The 21207-nt window shown below is 40.1% G+C and overlaps 2 protein-coding genes across 3 annotated transcripts in view; one reads left to right on the top strand and one right to left on the bottom strand.

Annotated features, from left to right (window-relative positions):
• The window catches only part of adam10a (ADAM metallopeptidase domain 10a), a 28655-nt gene extending 26249 nt beyond the window's left edge, over nt 1-2406 (bottom strand). Inside the window, exon 1 of the mRNA XM_085145555.1 lies at nt 2030-2406. Within this exon, the coding sequence (XP_085001681.1) occupies nt 2030-2081 (52 nt within the window). The 5' untranslated portion in view covers nt 2082-2406. The remainder of the gene's footprint in view (nt 1-2029) is intronic.
• Nucleotides 2407-5379: 2973 nt separating this feature from the next.
• Nucleotides 5380-21207, top strand: part of mindy2 (MINDY lysine 48 deubiquitinase 2) — a 30707-nt gene continuing 14879 nt past the window's right edge. Inside the window, exons 1-4 of one of the 2 annotated variants that reach the window (XM_085156841.1) lie at nt 5380-6438; nt 6794-6851; nt 10086-10150; nt 19923-20081. In XM_085156841.1, coding sequence (XP_085012967.1) covers nt 5512-6438; nt 6794-6851; nt 10086-10150; nt 19923-20081 — 1209 coding nt within the window. In that variant the 5' untranslated portion in view covers nt 5380-5511. The remainder of the gene's footprint in view (nt 6439-6793; nt 6852-10085; nt 10151-19922; nt 20082-21207) is intronic. The other variant, XM_085156851.1, reaches the window with a different exon arrangement.

Raw genomic sequence — 21207 nt, 5'->3', positions numbered from 1 at the left:
CTAGACCGTCCCATTTCACAAGCCTCGCACTTCCGGCCTTAGCGGTCTTTAAGTACGCGGCCCTTGAGGACCGTTGAGGCTGCGTACTTTAAGGCTGCGGACCCTGAATTGGGATACAGCCATAGACTTCCTCGAAAATGTCTGGGCATGTAAACAGAGTAAGATTGGTTGGTTGCGTGTCACGCCATCATTACTAACAAGATATCAAATTGTAAACTCAATTGCAATGGCCCCTCTTACATCAAACATATCTTTCAGAGGTACATGTGGAATGACATAAAGTGCCATTTGTTTGAAGCTTTGTGGAAAAACATGTTTCAAAAACAACTCTGAGCTTGTATAATAAATCAGTCATGCTGTACATCTGAAAACTCTGGAATGCAATCTTTTAGCTTATGTTAAACTGATAAAATAATTTAATTAATAAAATTTAAAAAACACAAAGTGTGACGTTTTGATCAGGACATTTCTGGCCCCACCTTCCCGATCCCTTTCAAGAATATAAATAGTGTTTTTCTCATGTTGGTTTTCACATCAGTGGCCACACTGAAAGCTCAAAATACATTTCTGTTCAGGCAAAAAAAAAGAAAAAAAAAAGGTAAAGTTGTGAGATGGAAGAAGGGGGAAAAACATAGTCAATCAAGTCACAATTTCACTTGCGCTACTGCAAAAAAACAAAAAAAACGTCAGTACAGATGTTTTATGCAAATACGTTGATGCACTTTGTACTTAATCTTGACATGTCAAATGAAAGTTTTAAAGACATAAAGAAGATTCATGTGTAATCACAATGAAACAAATCTGAAATAAGCCAAGAAACTGAATTATTTATAATGACAGATTAAGCAATTTTTCAAACACAGCAGCAATATTTTGCCACAGGATATTAGAACTTTTTATGAAGGTTTGACAGATGTTAAAAAGTGAAAATTGAATAATAATGTACCAGCTATCTTGCCTGATTATACAATTATATGAAAGTAGCACAGCAGCTCATTACCAACACAAGGCAGAAATCAATTTCTATTTGGTTTTCCTGTCCTGATTCTTCATGACACCCCCCAGCTCTCAATAAATCTGTCACTGCCCTCACAGATAATAAGTGAAAACTTCACAGGTGTAGTATCTGCAGTTAATCACATGCACACATTTTATACTGTAAGCTTAAGCTCGGCTGTCTTGATGTTTTGTGAAGCAGGTGGTGTAACTGTACTAAATCTGGAAATAATCCCTTAGCGATGATTTTATTTTAATCATTTGCACACAAATTATATCTATTTTAATATCACCAGTTACACAAAACCACAGTTTTGCTCTGTTTGTCTTACAAATGTTGATGCCTAAAGTACAATTAAAGTACCAATCTGACATACTGTAGAAAATATGTTATTAAGAAGGGCCTGGACAAAGTTTCGTAAGGTGGTTAAGTTATATTAAAACTTATAATATATCTACACCCAGGTAGTTACTCATCCATGGTAAGAACGGGATATATATCATCTCTTTTCGACCAAATGCTTGAGTCAGCAGTAGAAAAAAGTACCGTATTTTGCTTCAGGTGCCTTTCTGACGGATGCAACTGACTGTTTCACAGACTGTCCGATAAAACGAAAGTTTTTTGTTAAATTAGTCTCAAATTATTCTAGCGACACTGAATATCCATGGTAACAAACATATTCGGCTGTAAAACTCTTGTTTATAGACGTTAACGGTGTAAAGATTTCCCACTAAGCAAGTGACGGAAAGACAAGCCCCCCCCCCCCCCCTCCTCTACTACAGGAGTACTTAACCTGTATCAGCCAAACATAATTTATTAACCAGCTAACCAGTTAATACAGGTTGACTACACACTATAAACAACAAAAAACACAAACAAAAAGCACACACAAGTTAACCGCAGTCTCTACAACATTAGCCAGCCAGCTAGCTAGCAAGTTAAACTGTCGACAGTACAACTACACGATCCGATTAGCGCTAGCTCTACTGACGAGCTCTAAAGACTTTCTCTGTTAGTCAACGGCAAACTTACCTGCAATATCGTGTAGGCAGCAAAACAGAAGAATTAGTTTGACAAATTCCATAGTGAAATGCCCTGTAGTCCCGCTTAACCAGCGAAGCTACACAGCGATACGCCTGACAGTTGCTTGTTTCGATTTCTGCCACACTTAAAGACAGAGTCGCCCTTCCTAGTTAGCTGTGACTCCCATCGCAAACACCGGCAGTTCTACCTCTCCAACAGCGCTACACACTGTCATAAACAGAGAGAGACAGACAGGCAGGCACTACTCCCTTCCGGTGTATGGGGCCAAAAGATATGGACACACCCGCTGTTCTGCGTTTCTATAGTATTGTGATCGTAGGTTGAAAGATATGTGAAAACAACTGCAAAACACTACTGAGCTTTACACAACGCCACCAAAATGTGTCTGCTCCTGTGCTGAAAACACGCACTGATCTGCTGTTTACTGCTTGCACACATTATTTCCGGGTTTAAAAACTAAAGATATAACTTTGTGATAGTGAAGTTATACATTTCCTGTTTCTCTGTCTATGTAGACTGCGCTGTACATGCAAGGCACAGACTGCTCTCTGAGAGCGAGGATTCGCAACAAACCGGTCTGTAACATCAGCATAAAGAGAACTCGGGAAAGAAAGGATTAGTCATTCGTTTTTAATTATTTTTTTAAAGAATGAAGTTGAAACGTACTAATGAATCTCGAAGTACTATTTCGAGATTAAGTAGATACAAACTAAAAGAAAAAAGTTACAAAAATACAATTTGAAGAAAAAAATGAAATAATATTTTGACAGTATACATATTTATTTGTTTATTGCTTTGTGCAACCGCATGGTAACCGTGTAAAATAGACTTGCATCTGTAATTGGACCAGCAGGTAAGTATAAGGGTATATAAATTACAGAGAAACACTGGCTTTCTATACCTGTACCACCTCAGCCAGAAGGATTATTCTAACTGCAGTGTATACAATTTATTGTACCCCGCAAAAGTCTGCAGTGTTCTTTGGGTGATGAAACCTATTTGTTATATTCTGATTCACTAATGTTGAAATCCAGGCTCTGGGTAGACCAATCTATGACTGGCAATGTGTCTTTTCTATCCAGGTGTATTTTTATTGCATTGACAGTGTGTTTGGGGTCGTTGTCATGCTAAAAAATTAAGCCATTGCCAATAAAAATGCTTTGGTACTTTTCTGTGTTTATGATTTCATCAGTTTTGCCCAAATTCTCAACAGCAGTGGCTGAAATACAGTCTCAAACCACTGCAGGCATCTCACTGTTGCACCTCTGTCCTGAGCTGCTCTAATTATGACTTGAACCCAAAATGTCTCATTTGGATTCCTCACTCCATCGGGCCTGTTGCAACTGATTTTCAGCTCAGTTCTTGTGTAATCTAGCATACCTCAGCCTTTTCTCCTTGTTTCCCTTTCATAAGAATTGCTTCTTGAAAGCCGCCCTTCCGTTGAGATAATTTCTGATGAGGCTTCAGAGAACAGCATCAGTGATCAGCTGAAGAGACAGATGTATTTCCAATGCTGAAGGGACACAAGTGTCTTGCATTAGAGAATGGTGAGGCTTGGAATACTAAAAGAGAGATTACGCATATAGCAGGATCTAAAAACAAGTGAAAACAATACACAATATTGTTTGTGGGCATGTAACAACAACAACAAAGAAATCAATGCAAATAAAGAATTAGAACTGAAAATGAAAATCTGTAAATTACTGAGACAAGAGAGAGATGGACTTCCAAGTTTGTTTGTTTTTTTTGCAGACTAGAAAATTATGGGCAGCCACATCACTCAAAATGACAAAACAAACATGCAATGTTAAGAAGTTCCCCTTTTTATATTAACCTGTAGATGACAAAAGAAATACAATTTATATTTTATTCACTCTATATTTAATATATAATTTATATAACCCCCCCCCCCCAAAAAAAAAAAATAAATAAATAAAAAAAAATAATGATAATAATCTGACATGTACTTTCCCGTTAATTTTAACATACAATTCGCAAGGGTTATGTTTACGTAAGTAAGTCACTTGTATTTTTAGGCGATAACATGTGGTCATTTTTTTGGTGTGTCAGTCTGCAACCACAAAATCTAGGTGCTTCACATCCCAGAAGTGACTGTGACTGACATCCTGTGACTGGCCTATAAATAATTATCAGTTTTGATGCAGACTTCGCATTTCAAAATCAAAATAGGGATAATCTTTTGTGTGAACTTGTCAAACTTATAATAATGGCCACATAAAACTACCTTTTTCCTTAGCTGCCCACTTCTACAATCGTTTTCATGTAGCTCCACTGTGATATTGAGAGCCAAATCAAATATAACACTTTATTAAGAATTTTTTGTATATTTCCCTTTTGCAGCTTTTTCTGGGTTTTGCCATTATAGGACGTTACTAAATACTATCTGTGGCAGACATTTATGCCTGTAAAATCTGTGCTGAAACCCTAAATTGCGTTTCTTGTGCTAGATTGAGTATTTTCTCCCACCCAGTGTCTATAAAACGTTACTACATGTGGGATCTATAACTGTTAGATGTGGCTTTTGTTGCACAGCCAGAGCTCTATCTCAAGAATTTCCAGTGTGGGAAAATTTAATCTACTCAAAGATTACTCTGTTTTTGCGCTTTTTAAAATTTATTTATGTATGTATGTATGTATTTATTTTTATTTATCTTTTTGTATTAAAAAATAGACAAGGATTAAAAAAGTAGACACAAAAGTATACACTAAACTGTCAAACAACAAATTAATAAAACACATCCAATAAAAAGTATACTTTGTTGTGAATTTTTAAAACTCACAGACAGTGACAACCTCGCGATAACCAAAGTTGGACCTGGGAGGTCCAGCTACGCGATATCACGCAATACAAATGCGCGTGCACTGGGACGCAAAGCGGTCACGGCTACGCCAGGCTCTTATCAATTTACGAGTACTCGTAAAAGTAACCACCTGAACATTTTAGCGCTTTGAAAGGCAGCCCCGACTATTAAGTTATTCTACATGTGATTCAGCTGATGCAAATACTTCTAAATGTTTTTTATTTTTATTTATTTATTAAATAAACGCAAAGCTCTCACTTTCAGCTTGCCTGTGACGCAACGTTAGTTTCAAACTGGGAAATATTCTACATTTTATATATTTATTTATCTTTAAGTAAATGACAGACAAATGTTAAGGCGTGAAATGTAAGCTTGTCACCACAGTGGTAAAATGGTGTGCAGACACGTAGATTAAGTAACACGTCGAGTGGGTCACACGGTTTAATGTGAGTGATAAGCTTTAGAGTTTACAGAATACGAGGTGACCCAAACGCACCACTGCCTGGCTGTTGGTTGTCTGCCGCCCCCCTCGTTCGGCCTGAAAGCAATTCACTCTGATGACGTCACTCGCAGAGTTGTCATGGCGTCTTTGGGACCGAAGCTATCGCTGCAATTTAGCTAAAATCTGTCGACAACTCGTAAACCGAAATGGAGAAAAATGCAAACTTGCATCGAGACGCTGACGGGAGCTCTTTGTGTGCTACGATTGCGGGAGAAATGGGCGAACCTGCTACTGTCGCTGGAGTGAAAGGAACAGTCGACACATGCAAGAATAGTGAGGCTCCTCTCTGTAGTTTGGTTAACGTTAGTTATAATATCAGCACCACAACTGATGGTGCTCCCAGTAATGTCACGTCCAGTACCAGTACCGGGAAGTCTGACGTGCGAGAAGTGGTCGAAGTCCTCCCCGAGCAGCAGCAAGAGGAGGGATACGAGAAGAAGAAGAAGAACGCCGAGGCGAGCGAATTGTGGTCGGGGTCCGATCGGATCAGTAACGGGATGGGGCATGACTCTGTGGTGGCTGCAGAAGACAGCCAGGGTGGTGCCTCAAAGTTGGTAAACAACAAAACCGACGCCTCGTCCTCACCTCCCGATAAAGAGAGCGCAGATGTGCAGGCTGAGGTTTCCGCCAGCGGAGAAAGTGAGCCGACAAAACTTGCCAAACCGACTAATCTGTGTCCGGACAATGCAAACACAGAAAACGTCAAGTCGGGGCTGCCCGCTGATAACGCCTTATCAGAGGGATTGCCGAGTGGGAGTGACCCCGATCCCAGTCTCGGTGGAGAGTCTCGAAGCATAGATTCACTCGAGTCCTTCTCCAACCTCAACTCCTGCCCCAGCTCCGACCTGAACAGTGAGGGGCTGGAGGAAAGAGGATTGGCCTTGGCCCTGCAGAACGAGTACGGGGCTGATGGCACAAAGAGTTCATATGCGAAGGACAGGGCCGCCGGCCAGTCCATATACCACATTAAGTGGATCAAATGGAGGGAGGAGAATACGCCGATCATCACCCAGAACGAGAATGGCCCCTGTCCATTACTGGCCATCATGAATGTCCTTCTGCTTGCATGGAAGGTAAAGGCTTGGAAATGACTGTGGATCAATGCAAACTTGATTTTACACTGATATAATTAGGCAGATTTCTTAATGCATCCCTGAGCTCTGACAGGTTTCATGCCTTTATAAAGAAAAAGTGTGTATTAAGACTTAACTTAATAACACAAGTCAGTCTCATCGCTCTGCATTACCTTTTTTTTAAAAATTAATTTTAGCCAAGACACGTCTTTACGTGATTTCACTAGTTAAACCATCATGCCCAAACACCTTAAGTGCTTACAGGATATATGATGTACGTATCTTTTACATATTTTTCCCGCTGTTGTTTTTAAAAATTACTAATGAACTATGGCTCTGCATACGTCTGTTGCAGGTTAAGATGCCACCTATGATGGAAATTATAACTGCTGAGCAACTGATGGAGTATCTCGGTAAGTCTTTGTAATCCTGACAGCACTTAATCTCCCATGTGTGTTCAGTGACAAGTCCAAAAAGCAGCATAATCCAGTAGCAGTATCTTGGGCTGCTCCTACAGCATCACACTAACCTGTATTTGGAGTGCCGCCCATGAGTCCATGCACTTGTAAACATAGAAGCCTGCAAAGCCACTGAGTTTCAGTGCCCTCATCAACGTCCTTGTGTTTCATGTCCTCTCTAATGAGTGGTTACATACTTAAAGGTCATATACAGTGTTGGGAAGGTTACTTTTAAAATGTATTCCACTACAGATTACAGAATACATGCCCCAAAATGTATTTTGTAACGTATTCCGTTCCGTTACTCAATGAGAGTATTCTGAATACTTTGGATTACTTAATATATTGTCATGCTTTTTACAACTACATGAATGTACTATTGCTGTGTGATTTATTGAGGGTTATTTGCCATACCAATACCAACTGGATGTTTAAATCTTAACATAAAATGAGTAACAGTAGGGTGGACATTAGGTAAGGCTGCACTTTTTTGCAGCGATATAGAAAACTATTCCGCGCGTATATAAAACAGGTCGAACCGAGGTAAAGAATCCTCTGGCTAATACGTCGGGTTTGTGTCGGGCTCGTAGCCGAAAACTGGCTTTACTTTGCTGTGTGGGTCAACTTTGCTAGCGAGAGACAGAGAGAGGCGTTGAAAGGCTGCTCCAAAGGAATTTATTGTTTCGGAGAAAACAAGAACGCAGTGTACAGTCCAGTCTTAATAGCTTACTACAACTGGGCTTGTCAGACACTCTTTATTGGCTGCAGTGGTTATTATTATATTTACATGCTTCCATCTCCCAGCTTCTGCTCTGTGACAACTCGTACTTTTCTCCTTTTTCCTCCCTCCCTCGCTCACACATAACGGGTTATGGCAGTCCATTCACCTGCAGCACGGACTACACTGCCCATGAGGATACATTCTTTAGGGCGATGCCTGTAACACTCTGTCTATTGCCTTCATATTAAATCATTTTTAAAAATATTTCTTTACGTCATTATGCGGGCCGCAAGTAGAGGTGACATGAGCCGCGAGATTGAGACACAGGCATTAGAGCCTCTTAATGCGTGTTTTGTTTGGGTTTCCACCAGTGTGGAATTACCAAAAATAGAGAGAGCATAGCCTAACATATGAAACAGGAAAAGACCGCCGTGTAATCCCTTTATTTCAACAAAGTAACTGTATTCTGAATACCACCTTTTAAACGGTAACTGTAACGGAATACAGTTACTCATATTTTGCATTTTAAATACGTAACGACGGTACATGTACTGTAAATATTTGTACTGTACTATATATATATATATATATATATATATAACCTCAGTCATCAGAGGAAGAGAGCAGAACAGGGGAATCCCCCATCAGCCAGTCTCGTGCTGCTGCAGAGGAAACAGGAGCTGTGTCCTGTCATTCATAACTAAAATTAAACTTCAAATATCAAAATAAAGTGTCACATTAGCAAGGGGCTCTTCAGAGGTAGAGTCACTGATCTACACTTGTGTCACTCTCCAGTGCACAATGATCCACGTAAGGTTTTACAACAGATTTACTAGGATTACTTGTGTGTGAGACATACCTCGTCTCTGTTGATCACACTGACAGACAGTGGCAGATTTGTGCGGCCTGATCACTATGTGCATTTAAAATTGTTGTGTGTGTGTGGTACCTCGTGCTTGCACATAATTGCGGTACACACAGTCTTGCGTAGCGTTAAGGGGCTTCTGGATAGCCTCTTTGTCGTAACACGTAAACACCAAGCTCAGAAGTGGTGTTTTTAAAAGGCTGATGGTTGAGTGTCACAGCTCACGAGTAAGCAACGTAGCATGCCAGAGATCCGGCAAATAGATACAGATATTAAGTGACTGTCAGGGATCAGTGAGTCAACAGGTCAGCAGTGAGGGGTTTTCCCAGTTGTGGACTTGCTGTAGTAAAAGCAGTCAGCTGGCAGGCCCCCTGCTGGAAAAAATCTTGACTTGCACTAAAATCTTGTCAAGGCTGTCCAGTTCAGCAAGTAAGACAGAGGTGGTTTTTAGGCTACTGTCTGATCAAACATTTTGTGAAATGAAAGCTTGTGTTTTACAGTTGTAGAAGACGGCAGCAGGGCTATACCAAGCCCGAGTGAATGCATCCGCTTGCTTTTCCGGTTTGTTTGTGAAGCATGCATTTGGCACACGATATCACAAGTCCCAATAAAGGTTGAAGAACGTAACAAGCCTTTGCTGAGCTTTGTATTTTTATTTCTTTTTACTCAAAAGCCAAGTTCAGAACTGGGCAGTTATTTCCCACAGCATACGCACAAAGAAACCACTGCGTCATTACAATTATAAAGCACTAATCACACAAAAGGAAGCTTAAGAGGCTCTTTTTATTGGATGTATTCCACTTGTTCTGTTTGAGGAAGATGCATATGAAAGCAGTTTTTATCCTAAACGTGTAGCTGTTTTCACTTAATATAGATGTTGTCAACAAGACGTCCATGGCGTTCCTCTGAGCAGTTCTCAGGGAAAATATGTGTTGACAGTGCAGCACGATACTCCTGCCAGTTCCTAATAAATTTATGATTCTTTGTGAAACATTTTTGAAAAGCACTTGCTCAAGAGTTTTAAAAGTAAGGAGTAGACGGCAGTAAAACATTCACAGCGAGGGGAAGAATGTATTTGCAATGGTGAAAATGTTCATCAGTGAGATCCTAATGAAAAACAAGACAATTAGCAACGAGCGGAAACCTTTGTCTTGAGATGTAACGGTCAGCTGTGTTTTTGGCGCATCTTGAAACTTATCTGTCTACAGCTGATGTACTGTAAAGTCTCCGTTTGTTGAGTGAAGACTTGCATGTTGGTAGTACTGATCAGGGCAAAAATAAATAAATAAAAGAGGAGCCAGACATCTGCCAGGCTCTGCCCTCTGGCACAGCCTGTATTGCCATAGAGGTGAGTCAGCGGAGCTTTCAGGTGACGCCACAGATGACCGAGATTCAGCTCATCCTCCATATTTGTCACAGACCTTTTTTTGGGATACAGCCGACCAGTGCAAAATCTACTAGTGAGCACTAGAAACAGTTCACAACATCTGTTACAATCTTTACTCCATGTAATGAGTTCCAATCCAGATAGTAATTGCGTTGCTCCGGAATATGACTCGACATATCTGCCAATATCGCTCTCTTTCTCTCTCTCTCTCTTCAGGTGACTACATCCTGGAAACCAAACCTAAAGAGATATCAGAAGCTCAGCGGTTAAACTATGAGCAGGTAAGGCCTGACTCATACCTAAGCAGGCGTGTGTTTTTGCTTATGTGTGTGTATTAGTAAGCTGCTGACTGTTCACAGTGCTTGAGGAGGAGCGAGGGCTGTTTTGGATGAGTTAGCTCTCACTTTCTTGCTCTCTTCTCACCCCCTCTGTTGAAACGACAAATGTGCACATTTAACACGAGCTATCTGCTCTGCTCGCTGTCTTTATTGAGATTTCTTTTTACTACAGTGACGACACTGCCGCGCTGCTGTGTCTCATGTCCTGCCAACACCCCGTGTAGCTGCTTGTTTAAACTACAACGGGTTTGCACATTTGCATTGACATAGCAGAGAAGGGCAGCGGATGTTCCATAATATGGTAATAAGGGTCGAGTTGATTGCAAACTGCATACATACGACTGCAGCCCAGCTTTTCTTTTTCCTTCCATTGCTCTGTATGTTACATAAGATGTGTCTTGCAAGGCCCAGGGAACAAAAAGGGTCCACAGTGTCAGATTATGTTGTTTCACATGGCAGTAAATGCTTAGAGACGCTTGGGTAAGTTCAGCTCCCGGCTATTACTGAGGCTGTATGTGTGTGGCTCACAGTGAGAGGCTCTTGGAGATGGAGCTGTGGTTCCCTTGCTTCCTACCATCTCCACTGCCTGCCTCAGAGTGTGGGAGGGGCCCTGCCTCTTCTCCATTTGCGTGGCAGAGCACCAGCACATCTGTGAATGATTTCAAGCCACACTTGTCCCTCATTCAGAAAGGGCAAAAATAATGCACATAGTTTCTTCATAGAAGCTCTCTGGAGCGACCTTTCTAAATTTAAGTTGAGCTGAAATACAACCTCTTAAATAAATCAGCAGTGTCCTCAGCATTCAGAGTAAGGGAGTGGTCAGGGTATGCGTTGCATAGTTATTATGGTGGTCTAATCCTAGATACTGGCCTGGGAGCTGTTTTGCATGTGGGTGTCCTTGTGTCCGTTTGCCGCCTGCGTTTGCGGTTGGGCTGGTTGACACAGTATGTGGAGACTACAGCGGCCAAGGCTTCTTGGAAGCTGGAAATTATGATTTACCCTGACTTTGAAAAGGATGCTAGGAGTTCATAACCGAAGTAATTCTATTTATAAATTCCGCTTAAAAGTCATCATCTGTCGCAGGAGTGCATGCGGATTAAAATAGCAGATGCACGGCTGCTCTTTAGCTATTGTTAAATATTTACTCGGGGAAGCTGAGGAAGTGAGTGTAGTTTTGCTAGGCTTTCGTCTCAGTGGACCCAGCTCAACACCGTGATTCATCCACAATCACTGAAGGAAGGGGGCTGGGTTTAAGCATCCTCTCTTGTTCTTATTTAGTGTCATTCATAGTATCGATCATTGTTCACAAGTATTTTGCGCTGAGTGAAGCAGGTACAGTCCCAGCAGCTGTAGCATGACTCTGAATTTCTATATGCCCTTAAGTGTGGATTTTTCATTAATGAAGGCAGAATATTTGTGTGTGGTTTGTTTGAAATCTCTGTCTAAATAAGCCAGCATTGACTGTAGTTAATAAACTTTAGATAATAGATAGAATAAGTTACAATAAAAAAAAAATCATACAGCCCAGTTTATAAGGTTTATGGAGGTCCTTATGTAGTGCAGATAGTATGCTCTCAGTTGTGTGGGTTGTGGTATCAGAGCCTGATTTAATCCCAGTAGGCTCTATCTAATTAAAAGATGAGAAATGAATGTGTACGCAGAGTTGCCAGTTTATCAGGTTTGTTGTGTAAAAGGTAATTTGCAGGTCTTTTCAACCTTGTAATTTATAACAACTAGAGTAAAGTACCAACTGAAAAAACATTTTATGTATATGGTTATTTTGAATTGGATGCAAGCAGCATGTTTCAAAAATGTCAACAGAAGGAGAACAAAAATGTAGAAAAGTTGTCTAATACTAAAAATAAACCAGGGGCCAGATCTTAAAACTAAACTAACTCTCTGTATGTATTATTGTAGGGTCTACCTTACAATACAGTGGGGCAAAAAAGTATTTAGTCAGCCACCGATTGTGCAAGTTCCCCCACTTAAAATGATGACAGAGGTCAGTAATTTGCACCAGAGGTACACTTCAACTGTGAGAGACAGAATGTGAAAAAAAAAAAAATCCATGAATTCACATGGTAGGATTTGTAAAGAATTTATTCGTAAATCAGAGTGGAAAATAAGTATTTGGTCACCTCAAACAAGGAAAATCCCTGGCTCTCACAGACCTGTAACGTCTTCTGTAAGAAGCTTTTCTGTCCCCCACTCGTTACCTGTATGAAATGGCACCTGTTTGACCTCATCATCTGTATAAAAGACACCTGTCCACAGCCTCAACCAGTCAGACTCCAAACTCCGCCATGGCCAAGACCAAAGAGCTTTCGAAGGACACCAGGAAAAGAATTGTAGACCTGCACCAGACTGGGAAGAGTGAATCTACAATAGGCAAGCAGCTTGGTGTGAAAAAATCAACTGTGGGAGCAATCATCAGAAAATGGAAGACATATAAGACCACTGATAATCTCCCTCGATCTGGGGCTCCACGCAAGATCTCATCCCGTGGGGTCAAAATGATCATGAGAACGGTGAGCAAAGATCCCAGAACCACACGGGGGGACCTGGTGAATGACCTGCAGAGAGCTGGGACCAAAGTAACAAAGGTCACCATCAGTAACACACTACAACGGCAGGGAATCAAATCCCGCAGTGCCAGACGTGTTCCGCTGCTGAAGCCAGTGCATGTCCAGGCCCGTCTGAAGTTTGCCAGAGAGCACATGGATGATACAGCAGAGGATTGGGAGAATGTCATGTGGTCAGATGAAACCAAAGTAGAACTTTTTGGTATAAACTCAACTCGTCGTGTTTGGAGGAAGAAGAATACTGAGTTGCATCCCAAGAACACCATACCTACTGTGAAGCATGGGGGTGGAAACATCATGCTATGGGGCTGTTTTTCTGCCAAGGGGACAGGACGACTGATCCGTGTTAAGGACAGAATGAATGGGGCCAAGTATCGTGAGATTTTGAGCCAAAACCTCCTTCCATCAGTGAGAACTTTGAAGATGAAACGAGGCTGGGTCTTCCAACATGACAATGATCCAAAACACACCGCCCGGGCAACAAAGGAGTGGCTCCGTAAGAAGCATTTGAAAGTCCTGGAGTGGCCTAGCCAGTCTCCAGACCTCAACCCCATAGAAAATCTGTGGCGGGAGTTGAAAGTCCGTGTTGCTCGGCGACAGCCCCAAAACATCACTGCTCTTGAGAAGATCTGCATGGAGGAATGGGCCAAAATACCAGCTACTGTGTGTGCAAACCTGGTAAAGACCTATAGTAAACGTTTGACCTCTGTTATTGCCAACAAAGGTTATGTTACAAAGTATTGAGTTGTATTTTTGTTATTGACCAAATACTTATTTTCCACCCTGATTTACGAATAAATTCTTTACCAATCCTACCATGTGAATTCATGGATTTTTTTTTTCACATTCTGTCTTTCACAGTTGAAGTGTACCTCTGGTGCAAATTACTGACCTCTGTCATCATTTTAAGTGGGGGAACTTGCACAATCGGTGGCTGACTAAATACTTTTTTGCCCCACTGTATATAGCGCCTTGAGGCGACTGTTGTTGTGATTTGGGGCTGTATAAATAAAATTGAATTGAATCAATACGAATAGAGGCTGAGTATATTTGCGGTAATGGTCAGTTTTTCTTAAATATTTTAACAACTGAGAGTTTGGGTATTTAATATTTAATGAGTCTTGTATGCAGGGGACAGTTTAAAAACGAGGTTGAATGGCAGTGACCTTTAGGCCACAGGAAGTTTATCCATGAAAAAAATCCTAAAGGCTGCATCCTGTGAGCTAACAAGGAGAGTGACCCTCTGTGGATGCATCAGAGCACACAGCTTGGTTAACTCACACATTTGTGAAGGCACCATTAAAGCTAAACAAGTTTCATCCAGACTCAGTGAATCCGTGCTTGGCTTTAGTGAAAACGGTGGAAAACCACACATATTGCAGTTACACTGTTGTGCTAAGCTGGCCTCCCTGCTGTCTGGACCTGTCATCTACTAATTAGTGTCAAATTTCTCAATGTTTGATGTGTCATCTTTATTTGTTTTGTTTAGTTTTTTCCATTAAATTTCAGTAAATTCTTTCTTAAATGTGTTTGTACAATCTAGTGTAATCCATTGCGAGGGCTCCTTTGCAAAAAATGTATCTCTATGAAGCTTGATGCTTTGACACTGTCAGAAAGAAACTGATTTCTTTTAGGACCTGGTTTGCTTTTCTGCTCTGTTGGAAAAAAGAAATATTCCCCCCATGATTTAGACAGATCTAGATTTGTCTTGAATCCGATGACCAAAATATTGAGTATCAAACGCTGCAGATGTGAGCCAGCACAAAAAGTGTGTCCCACTTTGTGGGACATTACCGTCTTGTAAACTGTTAATAATTAACACCTCAAACTAATGGGTCATGACATTATGTAAGACTTCGGAGGCTGCTGGCCTCCATTCATTGACTGATGTTTTTTAGGTTCAAAGATCTATTGTGTATATGTATAAAGATTTATCTGGCATGTAGATGTACACAGATGACTGCAGGCAGACCCATAAAATATGCATCAGCTTACACACACAACAAATATCTGACAGCTGTATTCACTATTCTCTGTTTGCTTCACAGTGACATAAAATGTACAGTGCATCCTCTGATTTCATAGCGCTTTTTTTTTTTTTTAAAGTAATAGACATAGAAGCTTTGTAGTAATTTTTAAAACACAGCTGATTACAAAGTATAAAGTCATTAGTGCTGTTTCCCTCCAGACACACGGCATACAGTTCTCAGACTCGTCCCTACTTTTGAAATCATCTCTGGAGTTGCTGTTGTTGTTATGTTACCTACCAACAACCACATGAAAGTCACAAATCCCATCTTTCTAACAGTATGTGTTTTGATCGTTACTGGTCTTGGAAGGGCTGCATAATTATAGCACTTTAAAATTGGACTTTCTTTTTCATACACCCTTTATATTTCTACCAGAACCTGGTGCTCAGTTGTGTTTCTTCACAGTAACAATCAGATTTTATGTTCTTTCAAATCTAGAAATAAAGCGAGCATCTTCTTATTGTTTCTGCATGACTGGTGTCACGGTGATTTCTTGGCTTCATTATGTTGTAAAGTGGGAACGGCTACATGTGTTCTGTTCTTAATTGGGACCTTCATCTTAAGAAAAGAAATCCTTTTGGGAACAAAGTCCCTCATGTGCTCAGAGAGAGAAGCAGAGAGGCCTGCCCTTAGACACCTTTGCTTAGACTGTGTAAAAAACAAACAAACTGCAAGGCCCCAGCAGAGTACCACGCTAATGTTACGCTGTGGAAGTGTAACACGGCGGGGCTAGATGAACGTGTGCGTAATGCAGTGCTAATCATCTGATCCACGAGCGCTCATCTGCTGTTGGAGCTCTCTGCCCTAAAATGAGGAGATGTGGTCCATTACACATCCCTGCTAATCCTCCCATCACTGCCGCTTATAAGCATCCTAATCCACACACTTAGATGAGCCAGCTGTGGGCTTTCCACCTCAGCTCTGTGCACCAAAGGGTCAAAGCTGGAGCAGCCCAGCGCTTATTGGACACGATCCTATCGCTAGCAGGGGGATGTCAAAGCACTTCACAGAAAATACTCTGAAGCCATTGTGGGAAAAACAGGGGAAAAAAGGAAAGATATTTCTGTATTAGATAGTGGGAATTTTTCTGCCTTTTTATTGTTTGTCTATTACTTATTTAGTGTGGTGTGGTATAAATGGCTTTGCGGGGAGGTCTTTTACAGTTAAAAGTCCAAAATTTATCCCCTCCTTCACATTTTTCAAAACTATCCAGTGGGCCAGATTGGAGTCTTTACCAGGGCTGGTTCTAACCCCTGGGCTTTATGTTTGACACCGCCGGTCACCCCTGAGTCCACACAAACTGCCCTGAAAACATGAAGACATTTCGATGCTTGCATATTGGGATGTGGTGTATCACAGAAATAAAGTTTTCCATTTGCATAGTGATTCAAACTAGTTCATAATAGTAAGACCATGTTTTATTCATAGTTTTATGGAAAATGTGTGCAAAGTCATGTCCAAAGTAATAAAATTGATTTGTGTCAGACAAAACCCTTAGAAAACATTTCTATAATTCATTTGGAAGCATTTTCCCTACAGCTGCTTGGAATTACTATTATTATTAGTTTGGACAAGATAAGTTTTTAACTGATTAAACATATGAAGGCATTTTTATAATGCAATACAACTGAGAGAAAATAAATGGGGTTTAATCATTTAATATTAGAATTTAAAAACTGAAAAATGCAAATAAATCTCCACTTTGTAGGCTCGTATTTATCTTTCTGGTTTGTGTGACGGTGGTAATTGGTTTTTGGTTTGTGGAACTTTTTTTTTTTTTTATCTTCCCATAGAACACACTATACACTCATAATAGAGTTGTCGGGCTCAGCTGCGAGGCTTATCTTGATTTCAGAGTTAAATGGCAGGAGAGGTTTAGTGCCAGCTGGGAAACATTGCTCTGAGGCTGAGTGCAGGAATTAGTCTCTCTCATTGGGTCCTCAGGTGTGTGGTGCAGTTATGTATATAGAGTATTTGCTCTAATATTTATACGGTGAAGTAAAAAGGCTGGTTTTCTAATTAAATCCTCTCTTACCGATAAAGAAAGAATGCCAGTCGGATCCGCAGAAAAGGATTTTCCACTTACGCACGATGTATTTGTGCCTGCTTTAAAACCTTTTTACTCTACAGAGATAATGAAAATCCACCAGTCAAAACATGGCCAATGAGAATTACAACCAGAGACTTTTCTATTAAAATTTTTCTTTCTAAATGTGAGAAAAAAAATAAAGATTTGCTGATATTTGTTTGAAATATACTTAAAACATGTTTTTGTATTACTTTATCAGAAAAGCCTTTTTTATGTATCTATAGCACACGGATCAGGGTCAGCCATGTGCTGTGGATCATCGTGTGTATGTGTGCTGCAATAACAAAGGAGGAAAAGAGCTAGCACACACCTAAAACATTACTGTAAAGAGGACGGGGTGTGGGAGTGTGTGAAGATTGCGGAACAGCTGATAGTTACTAAAGATGGCCTCCCAAACAACTTCACAGTAGGTGGAAAAATGTGTGCGAATGCTTTGCGTTTAGAACGAGCAGCATCCCGAGGAAGTCATTATTAAAAACATGGTGTTGTTAAAGCATAACAAAAACCACAACATTTAACTATCTATATTAGGGCAGCTCATTCAGACAACTTTACACCAAGCATGGCATTTCCTTGGGTCCCCAACCGTACACCTGCTAAGTGTGAAGAAAAGAGGATGAGCAGTTGTCAACAAAAGCGGAGTACAGGCGCACACATAGAGATTAATTCCTCTATAGTCAGAGGTTTTCTTATCAGTGTAAAAGACGACGTTTTTCTCAGTACTGTTGGATTTGGCTTTAATTTAAAAATAGCAGTGGCATACAAGCTCTCAGTCAGGTTCTAATATGCAGGATGTGACTGAAACAATTTGAATCTCATGCAAAATGATGCCATCTCATTCATACGACTGTCAGTTTGTTTGGGCTTTTTCTGCAGGGATCCCGCTCTCTGCCTGTTAGGCCTTATTTTCTTCTTATGTTGCTTATTAGATGGTATCTGGGCTGCAGCCTCTGTGCAGTGATTGTGTAGTCCATGGGCAAGAAGAGTGTGCAGGGTTTGAATGCAGATCTCTATGAAAACACAACAACTAGGTTACGGTTTAGCTTCAGGCCTCCCTGTTTTCTCACCTGTGAACTATGTTTTTAGGTTGCGTTTACACAAAATCCAAGACCTTCCTGTGGGTTTATGTTCAAGGAGTTGAACATAAACAGGTGTTTTGTTTCGTTTTGTTTGCACTTCATAGTGTAACTGCTGTGAAACAATCAATCTTGAACTACCGATTCCAAATTTAAGGTCCTTTTATCCACCACTCTTCACATACCTGACCTGTAACTTGTTTAAAAATTAATGAATCAATGACCTTAGAAATCTGTCCTCCAACATCAAGAATTTTGCTCATAATCAATCTGTGATTTTTAACTCAGTTTTGTTTTGACATAAAACTTTTTTCAACTGAGAAATATGCCAGAATTTCCCATTTTTCTCTCAAGCAGATCTTGAAAAACTCAGCCCACTCATTACAAGAGGAACTAAATAAGAAATCTTATTTTTTACAGGAATTTAAATGTTGAAAGCTTTGTCCACTGCTGCATTCACCCTTTTTTCTGTGCCTCTAAAGGATCTGCCACTGTGCACTGACTTATGTAAAGCACTTTTAAAACATGGGTAAGCTATTAAGAATTTAAACTCGACTTTAAGAACATTTTAACTAGAATACACTGAGAAGTGGGTGAGGGAAAACTGAAGCAAAATAAAGCAAATCAACACTCTGTTTTATGATGGAAAATTAAGCGCACAGGTGAAACACAATGACATGGAACTCTATTCACAAACTTACTACAACTGGGACCGGTCATATCTGACAAATAGGCTCAGTCATCCAGGTTTTCCAGGATTTAACTGTTATACCTAGAATGCCAGTTTGTGCTCTCTATTTGGGGGTTAAAGGTTTGTAGTTCCATAGGTTCAATTCCCAGCTCCTCCAGTGTCCATATTAAAGATCTTCAATAAGATGCTAAATCCAAATTTGATACATCCACCAGTGCGTGTGGGTGAGACAGGTGTAGCTTAAAAAACATAGACCACTATGCACTTTGAGCATCTTAAGCTTTTTTTTTTTAAGCATAGAAAAGTACAATATAAATACAGCCCATTTACCACACCTTGTACAAATCAGTAGCCTCTGATTCTCTCCTGGTTTCTGTGCCCAGCCACTACTGTCGGGTACACGGCATAAAACATGATCTAATCTGAAAGATAGATGGATGTGGATTCAGTTTTTTTTTACTTTTTCAGAACTTTTTTTTGTTTGTATTTTTTTCGCCTCCTGGTATCACAGCTCAGTCCGTTCATAGCAGCCACAGTGGGTTTGTTTTGTCACAGTGTGATAGCGGCAGGGGGGTGGTATCATGCAAAAAAGTGACGTCAGTGCATCTTTCGGCTCCAGTGAGTCATCTCCCATCATCTGGTCATAAAGACATGACACATTGAGGGAAGAAAAGACATTTAAAGTTGATCTTACCAACTGCTGCAAGCAAACAAAAAGTAAAAATCTGCTTTACTTGAATTTTTGAAAGGAAAAAATAAAATATTATTATTAGCCGCTTAAAACATAGTGATGTCGTTGAGTTTAGATGAAAAGATGAACTGTGTGTGGTTTGTTACGGCGTGAAATAATCACAGCAATATTTAATTGCATGAAGTTGACTTATTGAGCAAAAAAAAAGAGCGGTATAGATGAAAATAATTCCACTACAATAAAATAATGTGATCTGACAAAACTACATGAAAGAAGGTTTTTGTATTGGTGTAAGTGACAGCTAATGGTATATTTTAAAGTTCTAGAAATTGATCCACGAGGACCCCAGCAATGTTGACTGTGCAAACAACAAGGATTAGTGTTACAGGTAAAAGCAGTAAAAGAGGATGTAGCTCGTGGCACTGTAACATTTTTAAATTGCACACGCAAATATGTCTTCTGTTGTGATTACTTGCATTTTTTTCTGATCAGTTCAATTTTATTTGTATAACATCTGTGTCTCACGCTGCTGCGCTGTGTCCTTTCTGTTTTCTAGAACATGAGTGATGCCATGGCAGTGTTGCATAAGCTGCAGACAGGTCTAGACGTGAACGTGAAGTTCACCGGGGTGCGAGTCTTTGAGTACACCCCAGAATGCATTGTGTTTGATCTGCTGGACATCCCTCTTTACCACGGCTGGCTGGTTGACCCCCAGGTGAGATGGATCTTTTTTTTGCCTTTACTGCCATAGAAATCGGCCTGTTTTCTTTTTCTTCTTTTTTTTAATCTTCAACATAATATGAATACTGAAGGATTCTCTCAGTTTTCTGTTTTTTTTTTTTTTTCTCCACACATATACATTGGAGGTTGAATTCATTTTAGTTGTAGTCCAATTAAGTAGTCTTGTTCCAACTTATTACAAAGACAAACTGCTACTGCTTCGTACACTTTATTAGATGCACCTTTGTACTACCAGGTTGGATCCGTTTTTGCCTCCAAAACTACTTCTTTATGGCATATATTTAAACAAGCTGATGAAAACATTTCTCTGAGATTTTGGTCCATATTGTTATGATATTATGATTATGTGTACCACAGTTCCTGTGGATTTTTCCAATTTTGGTGGTCCCCTGCAAATTGTAGCTTCAATTTTCAGTTCTTAGCTAACAGAAGCAGCACCTGGGTCTTCTGCTGCTGTAGCCCATCTGCTTCAAGGTTTTACATGCTGTGCATTAAAAGATGCTCTTCTGCATACATTGGGTGTAATGAATGGTTAGTTGAGGTAGTGTTGCCTTCCTATCATATTGAAGACATTTTCAGCTAGAGAACTGCAGGTCCGAGGATATTTTCTCTTTTTCAGGCTTGTAAACCTCGAGATACAGTAGTTGTGTGGGAACATCTCAGTAATTCAACAGTTTCTGAAATACTCACATCAGCCCATCTGCCACAACCACAGTCACTTAAATCACCTTTTATTCCCATTCTGATGCTCAGTTTGAACTTCAGCACATCCTCTTTCATGTTCACATGTCTCCATGTATTGACTTGCCCCCTTTTTTGTTTTTTAATGTGTGCTTTATTCTAACATCTCATACAGTGCAGCATCATTTTAAAGCAGTTTTACATTTCAACAGGTCATGCTTTTCTTTATTTGCATGCCACATGACTTTACATCCTCGATATGACACTTTAAAAATTAATATTTCAAAACAAGAGCATAAAAACAAATTGTTCTGATTAACCCCACAAACAGGGAGGAAATTAATAAATGATTAAACAAAAAAATGTGCCAAAAAGAATAGAAAGAGATGTGGATTGAATAACCTTGTTGTAATTATGAG

Source organism: Neolamprologus multifasciatus, chromosome 1, assembly GCF_963576455.1.
Source record: "Neolamprologus multifasciatus chromosome 1, fNeoMul1.2, whole genome shotgun sequence".
Lineage (NCBI taxonomy): Eukaryota > Metazoa > Chordata > Actinopteri > Cichliformes > Cichlidae > Neolamprologus > Neolamprologus multifasciatus.
This window is presented reverse-complemented; position numbering and strand designations above follow the sequence as displayed.